The 26,819-nt window shown below is 38.6% G+C and overlaps 2 protein-coding genes across 15 annotated transcripts in view; one reads left to right on the top strand and one right to left on the bottom strand.

Annotated features, from left to right (window-relative positions):
* The window catches only part of ANKS1B (ankyrin repeat and sterile alpha motif domain containing 1B), a 1,175,033-nt gene that overhangs the window by 859,935 nt on the left and 288,279 nt on the right, over positions 1 to 26,819 (bottom strand). For all 14 annotated transcript variants that reach the window (XM_027542059.1, XM_027542058.1, XM_027542067.1 and 11 more), the window contains exon 9: positions 24,329 to 24,472. In XM_027542059.1, the coding sequence (XP_027397860.1) occupies positions 24,329 to 24,472 (144 nt within the window). The remainder of the gene's footprint in view (positions 1 to 24,328; positions 24,473 to 26,819) is intronic.
* Positions 12,361 to 13,014, top strand: FAM71C (family with sequence similarity 71 member C). Its single transcript, XM_027542528.1, is given in 1 exon segment — positions 12,361 to 13,014. A coding segment is annotated over 1 exon segment (654 nt).

The raw sequence follows: 26,819 nt of genomic DNA, 5'->3' as shown, positions 1-26,819 counted from the left end.
AGTTGGACACAACTGAGTGACTGAACTGAACTGATATATGCATGTGTATATGTATAGATATATGTGTATATATATATATTCATAAACCTTGCACAGCAAAAAATGCAAAAATTCATCAAAATGGTTCTGTTTTGAATATGTCAATAATTTTTTCTTTATTTTTCTGCTATTCTGAAATAGCATATAATACTTTCAATAATCAAAAGCTGAACATACATGTTATAGAATACTAACTTACAAGTCCAGGAACAAAATTTAACTTCCTTTCATAGTACTGAGATTTCTCTGATCTAGCCCCATGTATGTGTGCATGCTTATCGCTTCAGTTGTGTCCAGCTTTTTGCAATCATATGAACTGTATTTCACCAGGCTCCTCTATCCCTGGGAATTCTGTAGGCAAGAATACTGTTGCGGGTTGCCATGCCCTCCTGCAGGGGATCCTCCCAACCCAGGGATGGAACCCACATCTCTTTTGTCTCCTGCATCGGCAGGTGGGTTCTGTACCACTAGTGCCACCTGGGAAGCCTAAATCTACCCCTATAGGCAATCAAACCTTCTTGACATTTTGGTGTTCTGCTTGGGTAGTTTGTCTTTATTAATACATATGAACACAGATGTATGCTTAATATAATTAGGTAGGAGTACACAGAAGATTTTTAATGTAAATTAAATCAAGTAAATTCTTGCTTAAAATCCTATGATGGTTTCTCATTTGAATTAGAATAAAGTCAAAAAAGTCAAAACTCTTTACCCAGATTTACCAAGCTCAATAAAATTTGGCCCCTAACTAGCTCTTTGACCTCAACCTCCAACTCTTGCCCTAACTCACTCTAGGGCAGCCCTCTGCCCTGAGACTGAAACTGAACTGACACTTCATTTTGCCTGACACAGAGATCTTCACATGGCTAGCCTCTTCCTGTCCTTAGGTCTCAACTCAAATGGCACCTTTCCAAGGAGGCCTTCCTCGATTATGAAATTTAATTTTCTACTATCAAAACTTATCTATTTATTTACTTGCTATTGTTTTCCTTACTAGAATGCAAACTTTTTACCACTGTATCCTCATCACTTAAAATACTATTCAATTTATAGGAAGAAAACAGTTAATATGTTAAAGGGATAATTACCTAAGAAAGGAGTGATAAGAATAGTAGCTGTCCATGGTACCAATTTTGGCTTAGGACTCTACAAATATATACAGATGGTTTACCGTCTTACCAATTTCATGGCAACAATGTAGCTGATATAAATTAATATTAATACATATGCAAATAAAAATACTTCTGAATAAGGCCAAGACATGAAGAAACATTCACAGGAGAGGATAAGACTATAGGAGTCTTGTTGATTTACAGACAGTAGGGAATGAGAGAAGAGAAGGGAATTTGAGTTCAATGAGAGCAATAAAAAGATGAGAGTTTGAGTGATGATAGGTGACCTAAGTGGTGGCTGAGGCATGATGATATTAACCCAGAAAGTCTCCTTGCAGAGGGTGAATACTGGGTTCTGTGCTCTAGTGTATAATATGCCAGGCAGCTTCTTACCCAGATAACCCTCAAAGGAATGGCTGCAAGTAAAAGCATTTATATTCCTCAATTAAAGGATTCTTTTTGTAAGTCTATTAAACTGTTTTATTGACTGCATTATGATACAAACATGAAAAAGGAACTATTTAGAATGATGTACATTATTTCTTACTGTCTAAAAGATTCAGGTTCATCCAAATGCTGGACGATGACCAATGTCCCCAGAATGTATATTGTCAGGAGCTCCAGTATCAAGGTATCATAGAAATATTTAAAACTAGGAAAAACAAAATCATTTTTAAAAATCCAGTGGCTCAGTGGTAAAGAATATGCCTACCAATGCAGGAGATGCAGGAGATGGGAGTTCAGTCCCTGGGTTGGGAAAATCTCCTAGAGGTAGCAATGGCAATCCACTCCAGTATTCTAAACCCCATGGACAGAGGAGCCTGGATGGCTACAGTCCATGGGGTAGCAAAGAGTTGGACATAACTTAGCGACTGAGCAGCAGCAGGAAAGATGAAATACATAAGAATATATTTTAAAGTGACTACATAAATGGAAAAAGAACTATGAAAACAAGTTAGAATTAAGAAACTGTAACATGCATGTTAAAACATTACTATGAACTAAAATTCTGAAACCAAAAGAAAGACAGAATTGGCAAGCCATTTGTATTATCTTTTCTGATTTTTTCTTTTCTAATTTTTGAGGCACAAAACAAAATGATCTCCAAAAGAAGCACTTCTGATATGCCAAGTTGTTTTTGAGACTAGTTTAACCATATAAGAACCATCTGAGTATGTATAATCCCATTATATACAGTTGAAGAAATCAAGGCATTAAAATGAATCAGCTTTATTAACTGTATCTGAGAAGTTATGTAAAAATAGTTGTCTTTGAAATGTCTTGACCTAAGGAAATTTAAAGATTACATAAAGAACTGAAATATATTAATATATATTGGTTTCTAAATATTTTTATGTTGCAACACAACATATGCTGCTATACACAAAACAATTTAAGAGTAAATTACAAACTTAATTATCATAAAATGATAAGCCCTGAAATAATATATTTTTAATGTATTTTAGGTAGCCAGCTGTCCACTTGTTGCAATGAAAAATGACTCATCAAAGGTATATAACATTCTATAATTTCCTCTCCACATTCAGGTGACAGAGACAAATTGCTCAAGCTTCCACCTTGTATTCCTATCACCACTATATGTTTGAAAAATCAATATACCACTTGCGGTCAAAGATTACAAATACAACCTACATTCTACATTTGTAGATTACAAATAGAACCTACAGCTCTTTTTTTCTTCTCCATCTATCTTACCATTTTCCTTTCATCATCACCCACCTATTATTTCCTTTCCCTTTTCACTTGTTCTCTTCATAGAGTTGTATGTATCCCCTTCCTGATACATACCAATCCCAGCCCCTTACCCTTGTACCCAAGAAGAAGTAATTTTTTACTCACTTTTCCAGTACATTAAGCTACTGTAGCAAGAGGCTGCAGGGGCTGACTAACACAAATTAGGTAGAGTGCAAAACCATCTTGGAAAACTGGGTTTGGTAAGGAGCAGGATAACAGGGGGAAGAGGCACATGGAAAAGGGAATATCATGGCCCAGCCTGAGCAGAGCTGGATTGCAGAGTCTCACTGAAGAGCTGTGGTGCATTATCACACCTAGGCAAAAACATGCCAAAAACACAAAAAAGAGCAAGGCTGGGGATAACCTTCATTTTTTTGTTTATGGTTGTTTCTCCCTTCCAGTATAAAATATACGGCTCATCCATAGGATATAAAAAGATAGTGGACGCCATTTTTCTTTTAACAAGTTCCCTTATAATTCCTATTAATTTTGTCTGTTTTCAGAATGTAGAAGCCTAATAAGTAGGACCAAATCTCAGTTGCACCAGGAATTAAAGTAAGTAATAAAAGTCCTTCTAGGAGTTCATTCAAATTAAATAGAGCTTTATTTTTACTAGTAAGGTAACTGTAAGAAGTACAGTGGATAAAATATTTGTTGACAGATACAGAAAACAATGTAACATTTTACTAATGAACACTCAATGGAGATATCATTTGCCTTTTTCTGCATTGTTCCCATTTACTTATTAATTGGTTATTAATTCATCCTTTTTAAAATATTTGATTCATCGAATAGTGTATAAAACAAAAACTGCATACATCCATTAGACAAAATAAAGGCTAATGTTTTATGTGTTAGGTTTTCTGTAGGCACTTGACACTGGTCAACTCATTTAATTCTCACAAAACAATGTATAGAATCATCCTCATTTTACAAATGTGGAAACCGAGGTTGATTCAGAGAGGTTGAATATATTTTTAGCAAGTTATCAAAAGAGAATAAGAATTCAAATTACCAAAATGAATGCTTTTTATACCACTCTAGCTTATCTCCCTATAAGGAAGATACCAAGAAAAATTCAGAATTTAATTAGCATAGCCTGAGTGCCTACCGTATGCAAGGCAAAACCAGAGTGTGCTGAAGCATAAACATTTGTTATACACAGACACTGCCCTCAGGCAGCTAACAACCTAAAACAATAGATATTGGGAATAAACTCTGAATATTCATTAGAAGGACTAATGCCAAAGCTGAAGCTCCAGTACTTCGGCCACCCGATGAGAAGAGCTGATTAACTGGAAAGGACCTTGATGCTGGGAAAGATTGAGAACAAGAGGAGAAGAGGGTGAAAGAGGATGAGATGGTTGGATGGCATCACCACCTCGATGGACATGAGTTTGAGCAAACTCCAGGAGATAGGGAAGGATAGGAAAGCCTGGCATGCTGCAGTCCATGGGGTCGCAAAGACTCAGACACGACTGAGCAACTGACCTACTATATATATATATACACACACACACACACACACACACACACACACACATACATGTATATAATCATAATAAAAGGGAGAGATTCACAGATGTAAAAAAATAAGTTATCTGAATATTAAGAGAAATACTTCTGGCAGGGGAGGACTGACTAAACCTTTAGGAAGGAAAAAGCATTTGAGTTGGGCCTTAACTTCGATAGAATTAATAGTTTTGCACCAAATAGTTGCTCACTAACACTTGGAAGAAGTACCCATCTCACATACCACAGAGGGTACACATATCATTTAGAATTTAGCTTCTAAAAGTCCAGAGTGGTTTTATACCAGCTGTAATGTGGTTTCAATTGCTGAGAAATGTGTTTAAGTTGAACACCTAAAATTATTTCTGTGAAATTGTGCTTTGAGTTTGAAAGTTTAGAAACTGGCACTTCAGAGACTTGTTACCTATAGAGCATACATTTTTTGCCTTCTTTTAATAAGTTCTTACTTTTCTTCACAGGATAAAACATTTTATCACCTGAAAATATTTCCAAGTAGATCCATATTGATATCGATTTCACTATCAGTAGTAGGGTTCTAATTTTTTTTATTCCATAGTCCAGTGGTCAGTAAACTTCAGCAAAAATCCAGCCACTGCCCATTTTCACAAATAAGGCTGTTATTTAATAACTTGAAACAGAGATCATACAGTATCAAAGCCTAAAATAGTCACTATCTAACTTTTACAGATTTAAGGGACTAGATCTGATAGATAGAGTGCCTGATGAACTATGGACTGAGGTTCGTGACATTGTACAGGAGATAGGGATCAAGACCATCCCCATGGAAAAGAAATGCAAAAGCAAAATGGCTGTCTGGGGAGGCCTTACAAATAGCTGTGAAGAGAAGAGAAGCAAAAAGCAAAGGAGAAAAGGAAATATATAAGCATCTGAATGCAGATTTCCAAAGAATAGCAAGAAGAGATAAGAAAGCATTCCTCAGTGATCAATGCAAAGAAAGAGAGGAAAACAACAGAATGGGAAAGACTAGAGATCTCTTCAACAAAATTAGAAATAACAAGGGAACATTTCATTCAAAGATGGGCTCGATAAAGGGCAGAAATGGTATGGACCTAACAAAACAAGAAGATATTAAGAGGTGGCAAGAATACACAGAAGAATTGTACAAAAAATAGTTTCATGACACAGATAATCACGATGGTATGATCACCTACCTAGAGCCAGACATCCTGGAATGTGAAGTCAAGTGGGCCTTAGAAAGCATCACTACGAACAAAGCTAGTGGAGGTGATGGAATTCCTGATGATGCTGTGAAAGTGCTGCACTCAATATGCCAGCAAATTCGGAAAACTCAGCAGTGGCCATGGGACTGGAAAAGGTCAGTTTTCATTCCAATCCCAATGAAAGGCAATGCCAAAGAATGCTCAAACTACTGCACAAATGCTCAAAATTCTCCAAGCCAGGCTTCAGTATACATGAACTGTGAACTTCCAAATGTTCAAGCTGGTTTTAGAAAAGGCAGAGGAACCAGAGATCAAATTGCCAACATCTGCTGGATCATGGAAAAAGCAAGAGAGTTCCAGAAAAAACATCTATTTCTGCTTTATTGACTATGCCAAAGCCTTTGACTGTGTGGATCACAATAAACTGTGGAAACTTCTGAAAGAGATGGGAATACCAGACCACCTGACCTACCTCTTGAGAAATCCATATGCAGGTTAGGAGGCAACAGTTAGAACTGGACATGGAACAACAGACTGGTTCCAAATAGGAAAAGGAGTATGTCAAGGGTGTATAGTGTCACCCTGCTTATTTAACTTATATGCAGAGTGTACCATGAGAAACGCTGGACTGGAAGAAGCACAAGCTATAATCAAGATCGCCAGGAGAAATATCAATAACCTCAGATATGCAGATGACACCACCCTTATGGCAGAAAGTGAAGAGGAACTAAAAAGCCTCTTGATGAAAGTGAAAGAGGAGAGTGAAAAAGTTGGCTTAAAGCTCAACATTCAGTAAACGAAGATCATGGCATCTGGTCCCATTATTTCATGGGAAATAGATGGGGAAACAGTGGAAACAGTGGCTGTTTTATTTTGGGGGGCTCCAAAATCACTGTAGATGGTGATTGCAGCCGTGTAATTAAAAGACACTTACTCCTTGGAAGGAAAGTTATGACCAACCTAGATAGCATGTTCAAAAGCAGAGACATTACTTTGCCAACAAAGGTCTGTCTAGTCAAGGCTATGGTTTTTCCTGTGGTCATGTATGGATGTGAGAGTTGGACTGTGAAGAAGGCTGAGCGCTGAAGAATTGATGCTTTTGAACTGTGGTGTTGGAGAAGACTCTTGAGAGTCCCTTGGACTGCAAGGAGATCCAACCAGTCCATTCTGAAGGAGATCAGCCCTGGGATTTCTTTGGAAGGAATGATGCTAAAGCTGAAACTCCAGTACTTTGGCCACCTCATGCGAAGAGTTGACTCCTTGGAAAAGACTCTGATGCTGGGAGGGATTGGGGACAGGAGGAAAAGGGGATGACAGAGGATAAGATGGCTGGATGGCATCACTGACTCAGTGGACGTGAGTTTGAGTGAACTCCAGGAGATGGTAATGGACAGGGAGCCTGGCGTGCTGTGATTCATGAGGTTGCAAAGAGTCGGACAAGACTGAGCGACTGAACTGACTGACTGACTGATGCAAACTGTAATTGTTTGCATTTACCACCCCAGTCCATCCCTCTCCCTCCTCCCTCCACCTTGGCGACCACAAGTTTGTTTTCTATGTCTGTGAGTCTGTTTCTGTTTTGTAGATGGGTTCATCTGTGTCATATTTTGGATTCAACATATAAGTGATATCACACTTACCTGACACAGGCACACTGTGTGACTTACTTCACCTAGTTCAATAATCTCTAACTGCATCCATGTTGCTGCAAAGAGCATTATTTGTTCTTCTTAATGTTTGAGTAGTATTCCATTGTATATGTATATGACATCTTTGTCCATTCATCTGTCGATGGATATTTAGGTTGTTCCCATGTTTTGCCTATTCTGAATAGTGCTGCTAGAACATAAGAGTATATGTATCTTTTGGTATAAAAACAGGCATATGGACCAATGGAACTGAAAAGAGAGCCCAGAAATAAATCCAAACACCTATGGTCAATTAATCTTCTACAAAGGAGGCAAGAATATAAAAATGGGAAAAAGACCGTCTCTTCAAAGACCATCTCTTCAACAAGTGGTGCTGGGAAAGTTGGACAGCCACGTGTAAATTAATAAAATCAGAACACACTCATATCATGTACAAAAATAAACTCAATATAATCTATAAAAACATTGAACCACTATGCTATACATACGACACTAATGTAATATTGTAAATCAACTAAATTTCTATATAAAAAAAGAAAGAGGTCTACAATGACATTTGCATTCCTAATGTTATTTTAAGGCTTTATTGCATACTTAAAAATTGAAATTCAAATTGTTTATGATTTATCAATAGAAGAAACTTCTACATATTGAGGCACGGGGAAGTGATTCTAGCCTGTACATGATTTAACTTGAATTCTATGCTAACTAAAACAGCCTGTTTGTGGCCAAACGCACATTGCTTTAATCATTAAAGAAAAAAAAAAAAAAAAGGTGCATTGACCAGAAGTACAGAATGTCCATGTTAAAAAATAAAGATTTTCATACATGATATTTTACATGTTTCAATGCCATTCTCCCAAATCTTCCCACCCTCTCCCTCTCCCACAGCCAGTCCAGGTTCAATGCACGATACTGGATGCTTGGGGCTGGTGCACTGGGACGACCCAGAGGGATGGTATGGGGAGGGAGGAGGGAGGAGGGTTCAGGATGGGGAACACATGTATACCTGTGGTGGATTCATTTTGATATTTGGCAAAAGTAATACAATTATGTAAAGTTTAAAAATAAAATAAAATTAATTTAAAAAAATTTAAAAAAAAGAAAAAAAAAGATTAAATGCCTCCTTTCATGGGACAAAATAAAAAATAAACTCAAAATGGCTTAAAGACTGAAATATAAGACATGACACAATAAAACTCCTAGAAAAGAACATAGGCAAAACATTCTCTAACATTAATCACACAAATGTTTGCATAGGTCAGTCTTCCAAGAATTTATTAATCTCAGGTTCAGGTTGATTTCTTATTTAGCCATCTCAGCTTCTTAACTATTGAAGCAAATACTAAGACAGTTTTCTAAATATCTAGAGGAATTCCAGATAAAATTCATCAGACTCAATGAAAATAGACATATTTGCCAGAATGCTACACATGATAGTTATCAGGCCACATAAGAGAGGTTCTACTGTTGCTGTTCTAATGACTGGTTAGGAAAAAATTGTGAGTCTTTAGACTCTAAGTAATATTGCTTCTGGTTTCCCTGGAGACAAGGTAATTAGCTCAGTGGTCTAATGGAAGCCTAAGATAAGAATCTTGTAACATATGTGCATGGCATGAAATTGCTTTTAAGAAAATCAGTGTATCTTCACTTTATTTTTTAAAAGCCAAAGCAATCTTGAGAAAGAAGAATGGAAGTGGAGGAATCAACCTGCTTGACTTCAGGCTCTACTACAAAGCCACAGTAATCAAGACAGTATGGTACTGGCACAAAGACAGAAATATAGATCAATGGAACAAAATAGAAAGCCCAGAGATAAATCCACGCACATATGGACACCTTATCTTTGACAAAGGAGGCAAGAATATACAATGGATTAAAGACAATCTCTTTAACAAGTGGTGCTGGGAAAACTGGTCAACCACTTGTAAAAGAATGAAACTAGAACACTCTCTAACACCATACACAAAAATAAACTCAAAATGGATTAAAGATCTAAACGTAAGACCAGAAACTATAAAACTCCTAGAGGAGAACATAGGCAAAACACTCTCTGACATACATCACAGCAGGATCCTCTATGACCCACCTCCCAGAATATTGGAAATAAAAGCAAAAATAAACAAATGGGACCTAATTAAACTTAAAAGCTTTTGCACAACAAAGGAAAGTAAAAGCAAGGTGAAAAGACAGCCTTCAGAATGGGAGAAAATAATAGCAAATGAAGCAACTGACAAACAACTAATCTCAAAAATATACAAGCAGCTCCTGCAGCTCAATTCCAGAAAAATAACTAACCCAATCAAAAACTGGGCCAAAGAACTAAATAGACATTTCTCCAAAGAAGACATACAGATGGCTAACAAACACATGAAAAGATGCTCAACATCACTCATTATCAGAGAAATGCAAATCAAAACCACGATGAGGTACCATTTCACTCCAGTCAGAATGGCTGCGATCCAAAAGTCTACAAGCAATAAATGCTGGAGAGGGTGTGGAGAAAAGGGAACCCTTCTCACACTGTTGGTGGGAATGCAAACAAGTACAGCCACTATGGAGAACAGTGTGGAGAGTCCTTAAAAAACTGGAAATAGAACTGCTATACGAGCCAGCAATCCCACTGTTGGGCATACACACCAAGGAAACCAGAATTGAAAGAGACACGTGCACCCCAATGTGAACAATAGCCAGGACATGGAAGCAACCTAGATGTCCATCAGCAGATGAATGGATAAGAAAGCTGTGGTACATATACACAATGGAGTATTACTCGGCCATTAAAAAGAATACATTTGAATCAGTTCTAATGAGGTGGATGAAACTAGAGCCTATTATACAGAGTGAAGAAAGCCAGAAAGAAAAACACCAGTACAGTATACTAATGCATATATATATATATGGAATTTAGAAAGATGGTAATGATAACCCTGTATGTGAGACAGTAAAACAGACACAGATGTATAGAACAGTCTTTTGGACTCTGTGGGAGAGGGCGAGGGTGGGATGATTTGGGAGAATGGCAAATAAACATGTATATTATCATATGTGAAATGAATCACCAGTCCAGGTTCAATGCATGAGACAGGATGCTCAGGGCTGGTGCACTGAGATGACCCAGAGGGACAGTAATTGGAGGGAGGTGGGAGGGGGGTTCAGGATGGGGAACATGAGTATACCCATGGCGAATTCATGTCAATGTATGGCAAAACTGATACAATATTGTAAACTAATTAGCCTCCAATTAAAATAATAAATTTATATTTAAAAAAGCACCTAAATTAAATTATACTGTTTCCAGTGCTACCTATTCCTTTCAACAAATACCAGAATCTCTTGGATAGATTTGAAAGGTTAGTTTGATTACTAAATATATGTTAGGCTTATTCTTATTCTTAATTATAGACAATGTAAACGTGAAATGGAAATTAAAATATAAAGATTTTGGATGGGCCAGTAAGAACTGCTATTGATGTGTGACTAAGCCTCTCAATAAATAAAGAATAAAGTATTCATATTTCCAGAAATAACCAGATACTTCGATATGAAGGGAAGAAAGTGTTCATTTTTACTTACAGAACAGACAAAAAACTCAAAAAAGATGGCTTTACGTATGTATGTGTGTGTTATGTAAATTGTCATTCCAATAAGTATATTTTAATCTTACTGAATTTATAATATTTATAATAGCCAAATTTCTGACTACTTCTTTAATAAGCCAATTTGATAGTAAAGACTAGAGCATACATATGATGTTCAAGGCTCTTTCCACTGTACAGTTAGGGTACAGATGTCTAGGGAAAATCTCAGCAACTTGAGGGTAGGTCAAACATAAAATTTTTGATGGCTATAAAAATATTGTTAATAAAAATAGCTTAATTCATCCCATTAACAGAAGTAAATAAGTATCCTAAGAGAAAACAGGAAATATAAAGAAAATAAAAATTACACCATCCAGGGACAAGCACTTTAAACATTTCGTTGAATATATTGTAATTTTATACCCAAACACACATATGGATGATTTTACATAAATTGGATCACGGGTATAAACCTAGTCTGAAATGTTTGCTTTTCTCTTTTTCTTAAAAGAATATTATCAGGTATATCTTTTCATTTCAATAAATAAGGAACCACATAATCATTCTTATGACTTCAGAGTATTCTTTCACAGAATGCTCCATAATCTATTTAACCAAATCCTTATTATAAGATATTAATCTTGTTTATGATTGTTTTTGCTACAATAAACCTTGATAAACATTCTATACATCCAGCTTGTTTACCAACTTGTCCAACTGTCTTTAAGGTAAATTGCCTACAATTAATTCTAATTGTCAGCAGTTAGAAGTGCTGGTTAAGAGAGTATGCATATTTTAAACTCATACCTAACAGAAAGTTTGCCCAACCCTTTTTGAAAGCAATTTGTCAGTAAGTATTAAGATCCTCAGATGGGCCCAGGGAGGAGGGAGTGGTCTTCTGAGCTGTGGCAGTGTGGCCTGGTGAAGAGGATGGGTGAAGTAGAGAGGACAGTTACCCTGCTCTGAGGGCGGGACTGTTGCAGGACATAGACAAAGGTCTGTGTGATGAGCCCGGGTCACAATGGACAGGAGAGGATAAGAGGGGTCCCTCAAGGTAGTTTAGGCTTAGTTGAAGGGTACAGTTTTTGGAGGAGAGATGCAATGGGATTATGATTGAATACCAATATCTGTGCACCTTAACATCTGTGCACCCTGACATACTGGGACCCTGATAACTGCACACCTTTATAACCAGACATCTACTGAAAGCCTGGCTTCTGCATGCCCTGACATCTCCATGCTCTAGGCAGGGCACAGTCAGGTCCAGAAGAAACTGTCTCTAGCACTGAGTAGTCGGTAATCAGCTCCCACAACTTGCCCTCAGTCACTCAGAGGCAAAATTTGCAGGAGACCACTGTTAGCCCAACTGCTGGAGAGACCAGGGAAACAGGACGCTCTACAAGGTGTGGTAAGGAAGGCTTGGAGAAGGTTCTAGGAGCTATCCTGATAAAAGTCAAGAACAGCCAATATACATTAGCATACTACTCAGCCAAAAGCAGTCTTGCCGAGTATGTTTAACACCTCCATGGGGAAACTGCAGTGATAACTGTACAAGGGGGAGTACCCTATATTCCAATATGCGCCAGTGTTTGAGAGTAACTTTATACAGGTCAGCAGGAAAGGAGAAGTGCTTGATGTGCACAACCGGGCCCAAATGGTGACTGTGGGCATCTTTCGTACCAGCCCCCACCTCACACTGCCTGATGTCATGCTGCTGGCCCAACCAGCTGCTATCTGTGATGACTCTAACAGGCACAGCTCTGCTGCCCGGGAGAGAGGTAAAAAGCCTACACAGATCTTAGAGCTAACCAGGCTGCTTCCCTTGAAGATTGTAGAGATATCCATTCATAACAGTAAAAAACAACAGCTCCACTTGAAGCTTGCCAGTGGCCGCTCTTTTTACCTTCAGCTGTGTCCCCCTCCAGATAGAGGGGATCTTTTTATTCAGTGGAAAAACCTCATTTATTTCCTGAGACTATCAGCAAATGCTCACAGCAGAACTCAGGCCACCCGAGCTAGGAACATTCTGGACATAACTGGACTTAAGAAAAGAGAAGAAGTGCCTAGTGGTAAGTCTCCAAAAGATGGGGCCAGGGTGCTTAGGGAGAACAGCTTGAAGTCCTGCAGAGGCTTTGGTACAGAGGCTCATCTGGGAATACTCTAATTTTTAGAAGGACTCAAGGCCAAATGAGCCTCATTTGGAGGCCATGGCACACTAAAGAGGTTCCTAGTATTTCTCCAAAGAGTTCCCCAAGGCTGTATTGCAGAGATTTGTTAGCTGTCAGCAACCATTAATTTCATATCCAATATCATATTGCCATCTGCAGCAGCCTGACCACCCAATCTATTCTTGAACATATACTCCAACCCAGGTAGGCGGACATTTTGCAGAATGTATGTCTCCCCAAGACTGCCATGTACTTATTTTTGTATAAATCAGTGACAGTGAGATGTGCATAATTTGTTAGTACCTATCAAAATACTGGGCTTCCCAGGTGGTACGGCGGTAAAGAATCAACCTGTCAATACAACAGATGCAAGAGATGCAGGTTCAATCCCTGGGTTGGGAAGATCTCCTGGAATAGGAAATGATAACCCTCCATCCCCCGTCAATATTCTTGCCTGGAAAACTCCATGGGCAGAGGAGCCTGGTGGGCTACAGTCCATGGGGTAACAAAGAGTTGGACCCGATTGAGCACACACACATATACATCAAATTATTAAAGTACATATCGCCTGACCAGGATAAATACTAACAAAAGTGTATTTTAATAAGTATTCTCACTGACACAAACTGTCCCAGCAAAACTGGAGTGGTCATTGTAGAGATACTGTAGGAGAACTTCTTGCATCAAATGGCAGAGTAGAGTTGAAAGCTCAAAATTCTTACTATAAGCTCTTGTTGTTTAGCTACAGAAAGAAAAGGAAGCAGTTTTACTGGTATCACTTTCTTTACTTGTCTTCTCCTAGGCAAATGCTACCTTTTTCTATGGAAGAAATCAAGATCGAGTAAGCATTCAGAGCCTTTACATAAACCGTGATGAGTTTAGAGCCACTTAGTATGATTATGGAGAAGGCAATGGCAACTCACTCCAGTACTCTTGCCTGGAAAATCCCATGGATGGAGGAGCCTGGTAGGCTGCAGTCCATGGGGTCGCAACCAGTCGGACACGACTGAGCTACTTCACTTTCACTTTTCACTTTCATGCATTGGAGAAGGAAACGGCAACCCACTCCAGTGTTCTTGGCTGGAGAATCCCAGGGACGGGGGAGCCTGGCGGGCTGCCGTCTATGGGGTCGCACCGAGTCAGACACAACTGAAGCGACTTAGCAGCAGCAGCAGTATGATTATGCTGGGGAGGAATGAATTTAACATGCCTCCCACATACACTGCCTTCAACAGTTCACATACTTCTGCAATTACAAAGCCTACAAAGCTTGATAGGAGCAATTGTAACAATAGGCACCACCACTAATGCTGTGGATGTGACTGTAACCATGTCTGCAAACTCAGAAGAGAAACAACAGCCCATCAGGAGCAACCTTCAGAGATCCAGGAGGAAGCCCAGGCAGCATGGTCATTATGGTTAATTTCAACATGTCTTATGATTGTTGTTAGCAAGGACTGCAAGTCCTTGTGTTCTCAGAAGGTACTTCCAGCCCATCAGTAAGAGCTGTTGGCCTCTCCCCATGGGGCAGCATGAGTATGGGAATTGCAGGAGTGGAGACTACTGATAAGCCTGTTACAAAAACAGTTAAAGGTTTAGTATCCAGACTCCTCATCTCAACCTTACAGAGTGAAGGCTACATGAGTAAGCAGGGTGGTGAACAGAGGGTCTCCACCCATCAGGACTGACTCTTTAGGCAAGAGCCTCAAAGCCCTCAAAGCTGCACATGGTGCAGAGGTGGCTCATCTGAGACTGTGGAGGAAAGCAATAAATCATCCACCACAATACAACTCAACACATATTCTCTGCTCTAATAACATATGCTCTACTAACAAGAAAGCGTAATAGTAAAACTAAATAGGAATTTATAATCAGGCTCTGAACTATCTGTAGCCTTCCCTTCACTTGATATTTATGATTAAATGAACAAGTGACAGAATAAAATGCTAAAGATTACTCTCAAAAATTTTGATCTATCTATGATCTACATTTATTAGCCAAAGAAACTTCTAAAACTTACAAAATAAATAACAAAGGACAGAAGCAACTGATAGGAGGCAGAACAACATAAAATGAGGCCTACAAAGCCACATAACACCCAGCTATGACCTTCAGTAGGTTACCTGTTTCTTTCTTTAGATCAGTTCAGTTCAATCACTCAGTCGTCTAATTCTTTGCGACCCCATGAATCGCAGCATGCCAGGCCTCCCTGTCCATCACCAACTCCCGGAGTTCACTCACACTCATATACATCGAGTCAGTGATGCCATCCAGCCATCTCATCCTCTGTTGTCCCCTTCTCCTCCTGCCCCCAATCCCTCCCAGCATCAGAGTCTTTTCCAATAAGTCAACTCTTCACATGAGGTGGCCAAAGTACTGGAGTTTCAGCTTTAGCATCATTCCTTTCAAAGAAATCCCAAAGTTGATCGATCTCCTTCAGAATGGACTGGTTGGATCTCCTTGCAGTCCAAGGGACTCTCAAGAGTCTTCTCCAATACCACAGTTCAAAAGCATCAATTCTTCAGTGCTCAGCCTTCTTCAAAGTCCAACTCTCACATCCATACATGACCACTGGAAAAACCATAGCCTTGACTAGTCGGACCTTTGTTGGCAAAGTAATGTTTCTGCTTTTCAATATGCTATCTAGGTTGGTCATAACTTTTCTTCCAAGGAGTAAGTGTCTTTTAATTTCATGGCTGTAGTCACCATCTGCAGTGATTTTGGAGCCCAAAAAAATAAAGTCTGACACTGTTTCCCCACCTATTTCCCATGAAGTGATGGGACCAGATGCCATGATCTTCGTTTTCTGAATGTTGAGCTTTAAGCCAACTTTTTCACTCTCCACTTTCACTTTCATCAAGAGGCTTTTTAGTTCCTTTTCACTTTTTGCCATACAGGTGGTGTCATCTGCATATCTGAAAGTGTGAAGTTGCTCAGTCGTGTCCAACTCTTTGTGGCCCCATGGACTGTAGCCTACCAGGCTCCTCTGTCCATGGGATTTTCCAGGCAATAGTACTGGAGTGGATTGCCGTTTCCTTCTCCAGGGGATCTTCCCAACCCAGGAATCGAATCCGGGGCTCCCGCATTGTAGGCAGATGCTTTACCGTCTGAGCAACCAGGAAAGGCTTATCTAAGATTATTGATATTTCTCCCAGCAATCTTGATTCCAGCTTGTGCTTCTTCCAGCCCAGCGTTTCTCATGATGTACTCTGCACGTAAGTTAAATAAACAGGGTGACAATATACAGCCTTGACGTACTCCTTTTCCTATTTGGAACCAGTCTGTTGTTCCATGTCCAGTTCTAACTGTTGCTTCCTGACCTGCATACAGGTTTCTCAAGAGGCAGGTCAGGTGGTCTGGTATTCCCATCTCTTTCAGAATTGTCCACAGTTTATTGTGATCCACACAGTCAAAGGCTTTGGCATAGTCAATAAAGCAGAAATAGATGTTTTTCTGGAACTCTCTTGCTTTTTCCATGATCCAGCGGATGTTGGCAATTTGATCTCTGGTTCCTCTGCCTTTTCTAAAACCAGCTTGAACATCTGGAAGTCCATGGTTCACGTATTGCTGAAGCCTGGCTTGGAGAATTTTGAGCATTACTTTACTAGCGTGTGAGATGAGCGTGGGTGGCTGCGACGGCTCACAGAGCGCAGCGGAGAGGAGCTACCCCATGTGAGAGGCCAGGGGCGGCGGCTGGGAGGAGCAACCCCACCTCCAAGGAGCGGTGGCTGTGCGGGTGCCGGAGGGCCTAGAGGAGCTATTCCACATTCAAGGTCAGGAGGGTGGCGGTGAGGAGATACCCCTCATCCAAGGTAAGGAGAAGCAGCTGCACTTTGCTGGAGCAGCCATGAAGAGATACCCCACGTACAAGGTAAGAGAAACCCAAGTAAGACGGTAGGTGTTGCAAGAGGGCATCAGAGGACAGACACACTGAAACCATAATCACAGAAAACTAGTCAATCTAATCACACTAAGACCACAGCCTTGTCTAACTCAGTGAAACTAAACCATGCCTGTGGGGCCACCCAAGACAGGCGGGTCATGGAGGAGAGGTCTGAGAGAATGTGGTCCACTGGAGAAGGGAATGGCAAACCACTTCAGTATTCTTGCCTTGAGAACCCCATGAACAGTATGAAAAGGCAAAATGATGGATACTGAAAGAAGAACTCCCCAGGTCAGTAGGGGCCCAATATGCTACTGGAGATCAGTGGAGAAATAACTCCAGAAAGAATGAAGGGATGGAGCCAAAGCAAAAACCATACACAGCTATGGATGTGACTGATGATAGAAGCAAGGTCCGATGCTGTAAAGAGCAATATTGCATAGGAACCTGGAATGTCAGGTCCATGAATCAGGGCAAATTGGAAGTGGTCAAACAGGAGATGGCAAGAGTAAATGTCAACATTCTAGGAATCAGCAAAGTAAAATGGACTGGAATGGGTGAATTTCTTTAGATAGCTACATGTAAAATATCTGACATCACTGTAGGCATTGTGTAAACAGTGTGTGTGTGTGTTCAGTCGTGTCCAACTCTTTGCGACCCTCTGGACTATAGCCTGCCAGGCTCCTCCCTCCATGGGATTTCCCAGGCAAGAATCCTGGAGTGGGTTGCCATGTCCTACTCCAGGGAATCTTCCAAACCCAGGAATAGAACCCACATTGCCTGTGTTTCCTGCACAGGCAGACTCTTTATCCACTGAGTCACCTGGGAAGCCCAAGAGAAAGAGACAAGGATGTAAATAACAGGCAGAGGCAGAAATGAAATGCCATGGAAGCCAGGGAACTGGGGTGAGACCAACTAACTCCAGATGAGAAGGTTTAGACAAAAAAGCAGATGTGTCTTTAGGTGAGTCTTGAAAGAAGATAAATTCGTTAGAGAAAAAACAAGATGCACATAAGTCATTCCAACATCTGCAAAAGCAACAAAGCTTAGCAAGATGCCTACAGCACAAAAAGCCCAAGGTATATGGGATTACAGTTCTTATGAAACAGCACTGCTCTTTATTTGTTCAGATGTATTCACTGCATTCACCGAACTCAAGTAACAAAATTCCTCTCTCTTCTTATTTCATCTTCATTCAAAAGTTTCCCTTCCCCCACACTTTCTTTTATGACTTCAGTTTCCTACGGCCAGACAATACCTGATCTCACTGTAGCTTTTTGTGAGCATATCAGTCAATCAAATATTTCAGATTTGGGTTTGCCATTTGAGCAAACACAAGGTACAGTTTTATACTTTATTCCTAGCACCTTTATTGGATTGTCTCCTGTTCAGACGGTTCCCAAGTACTATTGCAACAACACAAATGGGAGAGCTATAAAGTGTAACTCCCATGTTCATTCTTGGGCCTTATCTAACAGTTTGATTATCTGCTCTAGAGGATCTTTCCCCAACCCCACCTTTGTTCTTGCTCACTTCTGAATTCTACTTCCTCCCTTCTCACTTCTATTTTCAAAATAGTAGTGATTGTTATTGCCAAGAATGTTGAAAAACAAATTTGAGTTTAATTATACTTTCCAGAAAGGGCTTCGTATTCCCAGTCCCTTCATTCTTGATTTCTTTTCTAATTCTTTGCCCAGCTTAAATTTTATTTAACTGCTTTGAAATTATACTAAAGTGCCCAATATATTATATATATTTTCATTTTAATCCTGTTATTCAGAATTACCAATTCTCATAAATTTGAAAGGAATTGCCTCTTATAAAAACTCCAACAATCTAGTCACAATAAGAGAAGAAAATACCTTCTAAAAACCAGAAAAAATAGATGAAACTTGAATATAGGATCAATTCAAAATATAGACAAAAACTAGAAATTAAATCGGAGAAGGCAATGGCACCCCACTCCAGAACTCTTGCCTGGAAAATCCCATGGACGGAGGAGACTGGTGGGCTGCAGTCCATGGGGTCGCTAAGACTTGGACACGACTGAGCGACTTCCCTTTCACTTTTCACTTTCCTGCATTGGAGAAGGAAATGGCAACCAACTCCAGCGTTCTTGCCTGGAGAATCCCAGGTACAGGCGAGCCTGGTGGGCTGTCGACTATGGGATCGCACAGAGTCGGACACGACTGAAGCGACTTAGCAGCAGCAGCAGCAGCAGAAATTAAATGATTTTGGAAATTAAGATCCAAAAGACCAAGCAATGTTCTAATTTTGCAAGTACAAAATCTAAGAATTTGAAAGTGATAAATAATATAGTTTTAAAGCCCAGAATCAGAATGTAAAAGTAACCTGGCTCCCAATTAAGTTTGTATTTCCATAATCCTCATGTTTCTGAAGTTTAGCACTCTACTTTGAATACAAGATATTTAATACCTGTTTGCTAGATCCAGCTAAGAAGAATAAATTATATTTATTCCAATCCAGAAAATCTGAATATGTAGGAATCTGCTAGATCAGATCAGATCAGATCAGTCGCTCAGTCGTGTGCGACTCTTTGCGACCCCATGAATCTCAGCACGCCAGGCCTACCTGTCCATCACCAACTCCCGGAGTTCACTCAGACTCATGTCCATCGAGTCCGTGATGCCATCCAGCCATCCCATCCTCTGTCGTCCCCTTCTCCTCTTGCCCCCAATCCCTCCCAGCATCAGAGTCCTTTCCAATCAGTCAAGTCTTCGCATGAGGTGGCCAAAGTACTGGAGTTTCAGCTTTAGCATCATTCCTTTCAAAGAAATCCCAGGGCTGATCTCCTTCAGAATGGACTGGTTGGATCTCCTTGCAGTCCAAGGGACTCTCAAGAGTCTTCTCCAACACCATGGTTCAAAAGCATCAATTCTTCGGCGCTCAGCCTTCCTCACAGTCCAACTCTCACATCCATACATGACCACTGGAAAAACCATAGCCTTGACTAGACAAACCTTTGTTGGCAAAGTAATGTCTCTGCTTTTGAATATGCTATCTAGGTTGGTCATAACTTTCCTTCCAAGGAGTAAGCGTCTTTTAATTTCATGGCTGCAGTCACCATCTGCAGTGATTTTGGAGCCCCCAAAAATAAAGTCTGACACTGTTTCCACTGTTTCCCCATCTATTTCCCATGAAGTGATGGGACCGGATGCCATAATCCTCATTTACTGAATGTTGAGCTTTAAGCCAACTTTTTCACTCTCCACTTTCACCTTCATCAAGAGGCTTTTTAGTTCCTCTTTACTTTCTGCCATAAGGGTGGTGTCATCTGCATATCTGAGGTTATTGATATTTCTCCCGGCAATCTTGATACCAGCTTGTGTTTCTTCCAGTCCAGCGTTTCTCATGATGTACTCTGCATAGAAGTTAAATAAACAGGGTGACAATACACAGCCTTGACGAACTCTTTTCCTATTTGGAACCAGTCTGTTGTTCCATGCCCAGTTCTAACTGTTGCTTCCTGACCTGCATACAAATTTCTCAAGAGGCAGGTCAGGTGGTCTGGTATTCCCATCTCTTTCAGAAGTTTCCACAGTTTATTGTGATCCACATAGTCAAAGGCTTTGGCATAGTCAATAAAGCAGAAATAGATGTTTTTCTGGAACTCTCTTGCTTTTTCCATGATCCAGCAGATGTTGGCAATTTGATTTCTGGTTCCTCTGCCTTTTCTAAAACCAGCTTGAACATCAGGAAGTTTACAGTTCACATATTGCTGAAGCCTGGCTTGGAGAATTTTGAGCATTACTTTACTAGCGTGTGCTGCTGCTGCTGCAAAGTCAATTGTGTCCAACTCTGTGCGACCCCATAGACGGCAGCCCACCAGGCTTCCCCATCCCTGGGATTCTCCAGGCAATAACACTGGAGTGGGTTGCCATTTCCTTCTCCAATGCATGAAAGTGAAAAGTGAATGTGAAGTTGCTCAGTCGTGTCCGACCCTCAACGACCCCATGGACTGCAGCCTTCCATACTCCTCCACCCATGGGATTTTCCAGGCAAGAGTACTGGAGTGGGTTGCCAGAGATGAGTGCAATTGTGCGGTAGTTTGAGCATTCTTTGGCATTGCCTTTCTTTGGGATTGGAATGAAAACTGACCTTTTCCAGTCCTGTGGCCACTGCTGAGTTTTCCAAATTTGCTGGCATATTGAGTGCAGCATGTTCATAGCATCATCTTTCAGGATTTGAAATAGCTCAACTGGAATTCTATCACCTCCACTGGCTTTGTTCATAGTGATGCTTCCTAAGGCCCACTTGACTTCACATTCCAGGATGTCTGGCTCTAGGTCAGTGATCACACCACTGTGATTATCTGGGTCGTGAAGATCTTTTTTGTACAGTTCTTCTGTGTATTCTTGCCATCTCACTGTACTAATTCCACTGATTGCAAAGGCTCCGGTGCCAAACTGTAAGGTAGTAAGGCCCTTACATGCACAGTGTAACTCTGTGCATGTAACTTTTCATGAGGCCCTATATGCACAGTGTTTATGGCTTAATGATTTTAATGGCTCCCAAAATAATTCAGATCTGAAAAAAACTGGCTTCTAAATAAAGTTTCCTTAAAATTTCATCAATAACAGAATCATATGTCCAGAAAATCCTGAGTTCAAAGTGTTGCAAGTTATAGGAAAAACTTATAAGCTATAAGTTTTTTATAAGTTTTAAGCTATACCAGTGTGTCAACCATTGCACATTAATTTTATTGTGAAATATAATAAGTATTTTTATAGTTTGCATCATCACATTAAAAATGTTGTTATAATTATATATGTATATATATGTGCTAAGTCACTTTAGTCGTGTCTGAATCTTTGTGACCCTATTGACTCTAGCCCTCCAGGCTCCTCTGTCTATGGGATTCTCCAGGCAAGAATATTGGAGTCGGTTGCCATGTCTTCCTTGAGGGCATCTTCCCCACCCAGGAATCTCTTATGTCTCCTGCACTGGCAGGCAGGTTTGGTGCTAGTGGTAAAGAAACCTCCTGCCAATGCAGGAGATGTACGAGATGCTGGTCGATCCCTGGGTCAGGAAGGTGCCCTGGAGGAGGGCATGGCAACCCACTCTAATATTCTTGCCTGTAGTATCCCATGGACAGAGGAGCCTGGAGGGCTACAGTCCATAGTGTCATGAAGAGTCAGACATGACTGAAGTGACTAAGCATACACACACACATATGTTAAAGGGGAACCCATTACAAATTGAGAACATTAGTAAAAGAAGACTAGAAGAGAACTTGGTAAAAGAATTCTGTTTGATTTGTTAGATTAAATACATTTTTTAAAAAGGTACTGCATCTCAAGTAAGTTTATAGATTTAAAGCAGTAACAATTAAAAACCCAATAAGAATACTTTTTAAACTTGACAGAGTATAAAATATAAATTTAAAAGCAGACAATCATGTCAGCTAACAGTGTTAATACAATGATATTTCTCCTGCAATATATGTGCAAAAATATCAAAGTGGGTCATTGTTTTTAAAAATAGGAAAATTAAAATAAGAGATTCAGAAGAAAACCCAAGCCAAGCATGATGGCATATAATGAAAGGAATGAGTTACTGTCAAATGTAAGGTCATAGAAAAAGTAGATATCAAGTTAAAAACAAATACAAAGCCACATTTGAAATTTTTTTAAAGAAATTCTAGATGAAATGAATTTTTTAAAAAGACCATAGTCAATTTGATGGTAAAAAAAAAGTACACAACATATGCCCATACAATATTAAAAAAGAAAGAAAAGCTTCAGATTGGGAAATATTTTAGGGTAAATATAGCTATTAAAATAGTAATACTCAATATTTATTCAAGTGATACAAGCCTATACAGAAAAATGCCAAAGAAAAATATTAAAAATTATAAACAAAACCAAGGTACTACCAAACATACTCCCAAACCTAGTAAAACAAAATGTTAAAATTTAAAAAATAAACGTAAAGGTTAATAAGGTGATGGAGAACCCAGATATAGTCATATATTATGATAGCTTAGAGTTCTGCTATTTTATAAGAATTCTACTTTTGAAAATAAAAATACAAAAATATTAATTTTATGAGCCAAAAAATAGGTAAAAGCATTCAATTACTGGTAAACTGTTAAGCAGATAAAAGTATATTAATAAAATCAAAACCTATGTTTCTTAATTTCCTTTCTTCTATACCCTTGACTAACATACACACAAACACACCCTTTTAAATACGTAAAAGTGTTTTTTAATTTATTTTTAATTGAAGGATAATTGTTTTACAGGATTGCATTGGTTTCTACCAAACACCAACAAGTGAAGAAATGAAACCCTATAGAAACTCATTTAATTCAAATACTAGGTAATTGTGACAATGTTTCAGGAACAGTGTTGGCATTAAATCATAGACACTGAGCAATACATAGTGTGCCTTTATGGATCTCACAGGCCGGTAAACGTTGAAAAGAATTCTGTAAGGTTAGTATAAATTGTCTTAAAGTTTCATAAATAGTTCATATAAGATAAAGAGATTCTTTAAGTGCAATAAATCAATATTGGAATTTGGGTGGCTGTGATTAACTTATGACATAGATGTAAAAACATGTAATGATTTCTTGAAGACAATTACTTCATATTTGTTGCAAAACAGAAAACAATATTTTTGAGATATACTGAATTCTTTCTTATCCTAGATTATTTTTCCACTTATATTTTATGTAGTTACATAAACACACCTTGCCATTACACTATTTTTCATATTAAGTGCTTTTTCATCTTCATGTAGAGATGAATTCATTGTGGCTTCAAATTTCCTAATTCTGTTTGGCTTGTTTTACTTATTTCTGAAGCTCCTCTAAGGGCTTGTGAATCATAATGCACAAGAAAAATTTGAGGGTGACACAATAAAATTAAAAGTGACTTAATGAGTAGTGAAATGATTTCAAAATTATAATCAATGCTTTAGTGTTCTATTCTCATTTTGGTATTGTAGTGCATAATTGTCAGTGGCACACATTATTCTACAATATTCCATTGTGCTAAGAAAAAAAAAATCACTATGCTTTTAAAGAGTTCTCACATGCTTTCTTTTAAATCATTTTATTATTATTTAAATATGAATTATGATTTAATTTCAAAATAGCATTCTTTAAAATGAAATATTTCAAACTCATAAATACTAAAACCTCTTATATAACTCAATTTTTCTAGAGCTAGCATCATGACCAAAATAAAATCACATAAAATTATAATTATGTAGAGTATGTGTTGACTTATGCATACATGTACAGCTAGTTATATAAGCATTTTACTGACCCTGAACTGAAAAAATTTCAAAGTATAAATAAAATACTAATTGGATTTTCAGTGGATAATAAAAAAGATTTATTTATAAACCTAGGCAACCATTTTTATGTTTTATTGTATCTTAAGAAAGTAAACCATTACCTGTGCAAGAATGGGGAAGCCAAGGTTCCTACATCCATTACAAGGAGTTAATGCTTCCCAGAGTCCTGAGGGCCCACAAGTGTTTTCATCATCATCATCTTCTTCCACTTCTCCTGGTGACAAATTTATTGTAGATGAAGTTCTCTGAAATTAAATATATATCATAGCAATATATTATATCAATGTCAGTCAGATATCTTAACATCAATTAAATTACATAAATTTCTCATGGTGTATGTTAGCAAGAAGAAATTAGCTTAATTCTGGCCATAGTTATGTGACTGTGCTATGGAAATCAGACAAAAAATATGTATAATTTAATTCTAAGTTGAGTGTGAAAGAAAACAAAGTGAAAAAACTGGGTGACAAAGATTGGCAAATTGCAAAGTTCATGTTGAAGAACAGGACATGAAAATGACTCAAAAGAACATAAAAACAGCAACAAATATTTTGATTTCTAATGAAATCAGAGGAACAAAATTAAAATATTGAAATAGGAATCGATAAAATTCTATTTTTTTTCACAGTGTCATCAAAAAGTAGACTCGTTTTGGGGGAAAAAAAAGAAATTCATAAAATTTCATATTATATGCATAAGAGGGGTATGTGCTAAGTCGCTTCAGTCATGTTCAACTCTTTGCAACCCCTGGACTGTAGCCCGCCAGGCTCCTTTGTCCATGGGATTCTCCAGACAAGAATACTGGAGTTGGGAGCTATGCCCTCCTCCAAAGGATTTTCCACACCCAGGGATTGAACCCCTGTCTCTTATGTCTCCTGGGAAGCCCTTGTAAGATACTTTTAAAGTTAATAATAGGACTTCCATGCTAAGCAAACATATTTAGTTTTGCTACTTTTCAAATCTCACTTAAATGACAGCAAAACTTCTGCAAAAATGATCTAAACCATAAGGACAAGGACAACAGGAGGGAAGTTAACAGATGAGCAATATCTAGAAAACATTTAGACAATGATAAACAGATGACTTATCAATTTCATATAGAAAACTTGAGGATTCGGAAAGCAAACTGTCTGCAAAGAGGAAGAATAAAAAGCAGATCTATTCATGATTCAACTCCTCTAAAGGACTTATGAATGAGAGAGATTGACTACCTGTGAAGTAATAATGCAAGAAATTTTGTAGGTGCTGGTGGAACTAAAACAGAATAGAAACTCTATATTAGAAATTAGACCCCAGACTCATCACCCAGCCAAGAAAATAAACCTTCACCACCTGACAAGAAATTGGAGATTTACCTTCTGGTGAGGTTAAAGCAAAGGGATTATGAATTCTAAGAAACCAGGCACAATGAACTGAGGGATGCCTCTTTAAAAACAATGAAATTAAGTGAATATCTATGTAGTAAATAAAGATGCTCCACCTGCCCCTGTGCCTTCTTCCCACATTTGTCTTAGAGAACATGGCAGCTAAGCTCATATCTCCCAGGTAGCAGATGAGAGTATACTCCTCTGGACCGCTCAAGAAAAACAATCTGTAAGTACTTAGGAAAATGGCAGAGGGGTCCATGCCTTAATGCCTACTGTGAAACCCCTCCCCAACAAACTCCATCCACATAAACAGTTCCTAATTTTTCAGTTAAATATGAACAAGAGTATGATAACCATATATTGGAAGGAAGCTTTTAACAGGCCAAACTAAATATACAGATAAAAATTATAAACAGTATCCTCAGAGAGAGAGAATACATAAAATCCAACAGAAGAGTTGGAAAATAAGTCTGAGCAAATTTCCCAGAGGACAGAACAAAAGAAGTTAAAAGTTAAGAAAATTAAGGGATCAAACTAAGAGTTCCAAGTAGAGGTAAAAAGAAATTGTCAAAGTAACAATGCAAGAAATTTTGCCAGAACGAAAGAAAAATTCCAGATTAAAAGAGCCTGCTGAATATTCAGCAGGTAGTATTTTTTTTAAATAGCAAAGACAATAAGTTTGTCTAGAAATATTCAGAGTGTAGTGTTCAGTATAACATTGATAGATTATGATTACTGAAGTTAGTAAAGATAGTTTACATACTGAATTGTAAATAGCACCCATCTCCCCCTAAAAGTTGTTGCTTTAAAAAACAGCATATAAGACTTCACAATACAACTGGTTTTTGCATTCACATCTTACATTTCCCTTTATCAATTTTCAATAACTGAGAAATTAAGAACTTCAATAGTCCTTCAATGAGTTACTGTCTGTAAGATATAATATAGTGCTACAGTGCTTTTATAATTATAATACAATAATACAGTGCTACAATCTACTGAGTCCTCTATTATTCATTATTTTAATTCACACAAGACTTTCAGGAAAATACTAAACTAAGCCACAAGAAGTCAAGTAAAACCCAAGGTCACGGAGATGACAGAAAAAGGATCCTAATCCAGACTGCCTAACTCTAGGGCATCCAATCCATATGTTTGATCAATGCTATCTATAAAAATGACTAGAATGATCAAATGGGCATCTCCTTCACCAACTCATGATCAA

Source organism: Bos indicus x Bos taurus, chromosome 5 (genome assembly GCF_003369695.1).
Source record: "Bos indicus x Bos taurus breed Angus x Brahman F1 hybrid chromosome 5, Bos_hybrid_MaternalHap_v2.0, whole genome shotgun sequence".
Taxonomy (NCBI): Eukaryota; Metazoa; Chordata; class Mammalia; order Artiodactyla; family Bovidae; genus Bos; species Bos indicus x Bos taurus.
Note: the sequence above shows the minus strand (reverse complement) of the source record. Positions and strands in the feature narration are given on the sequence as shown.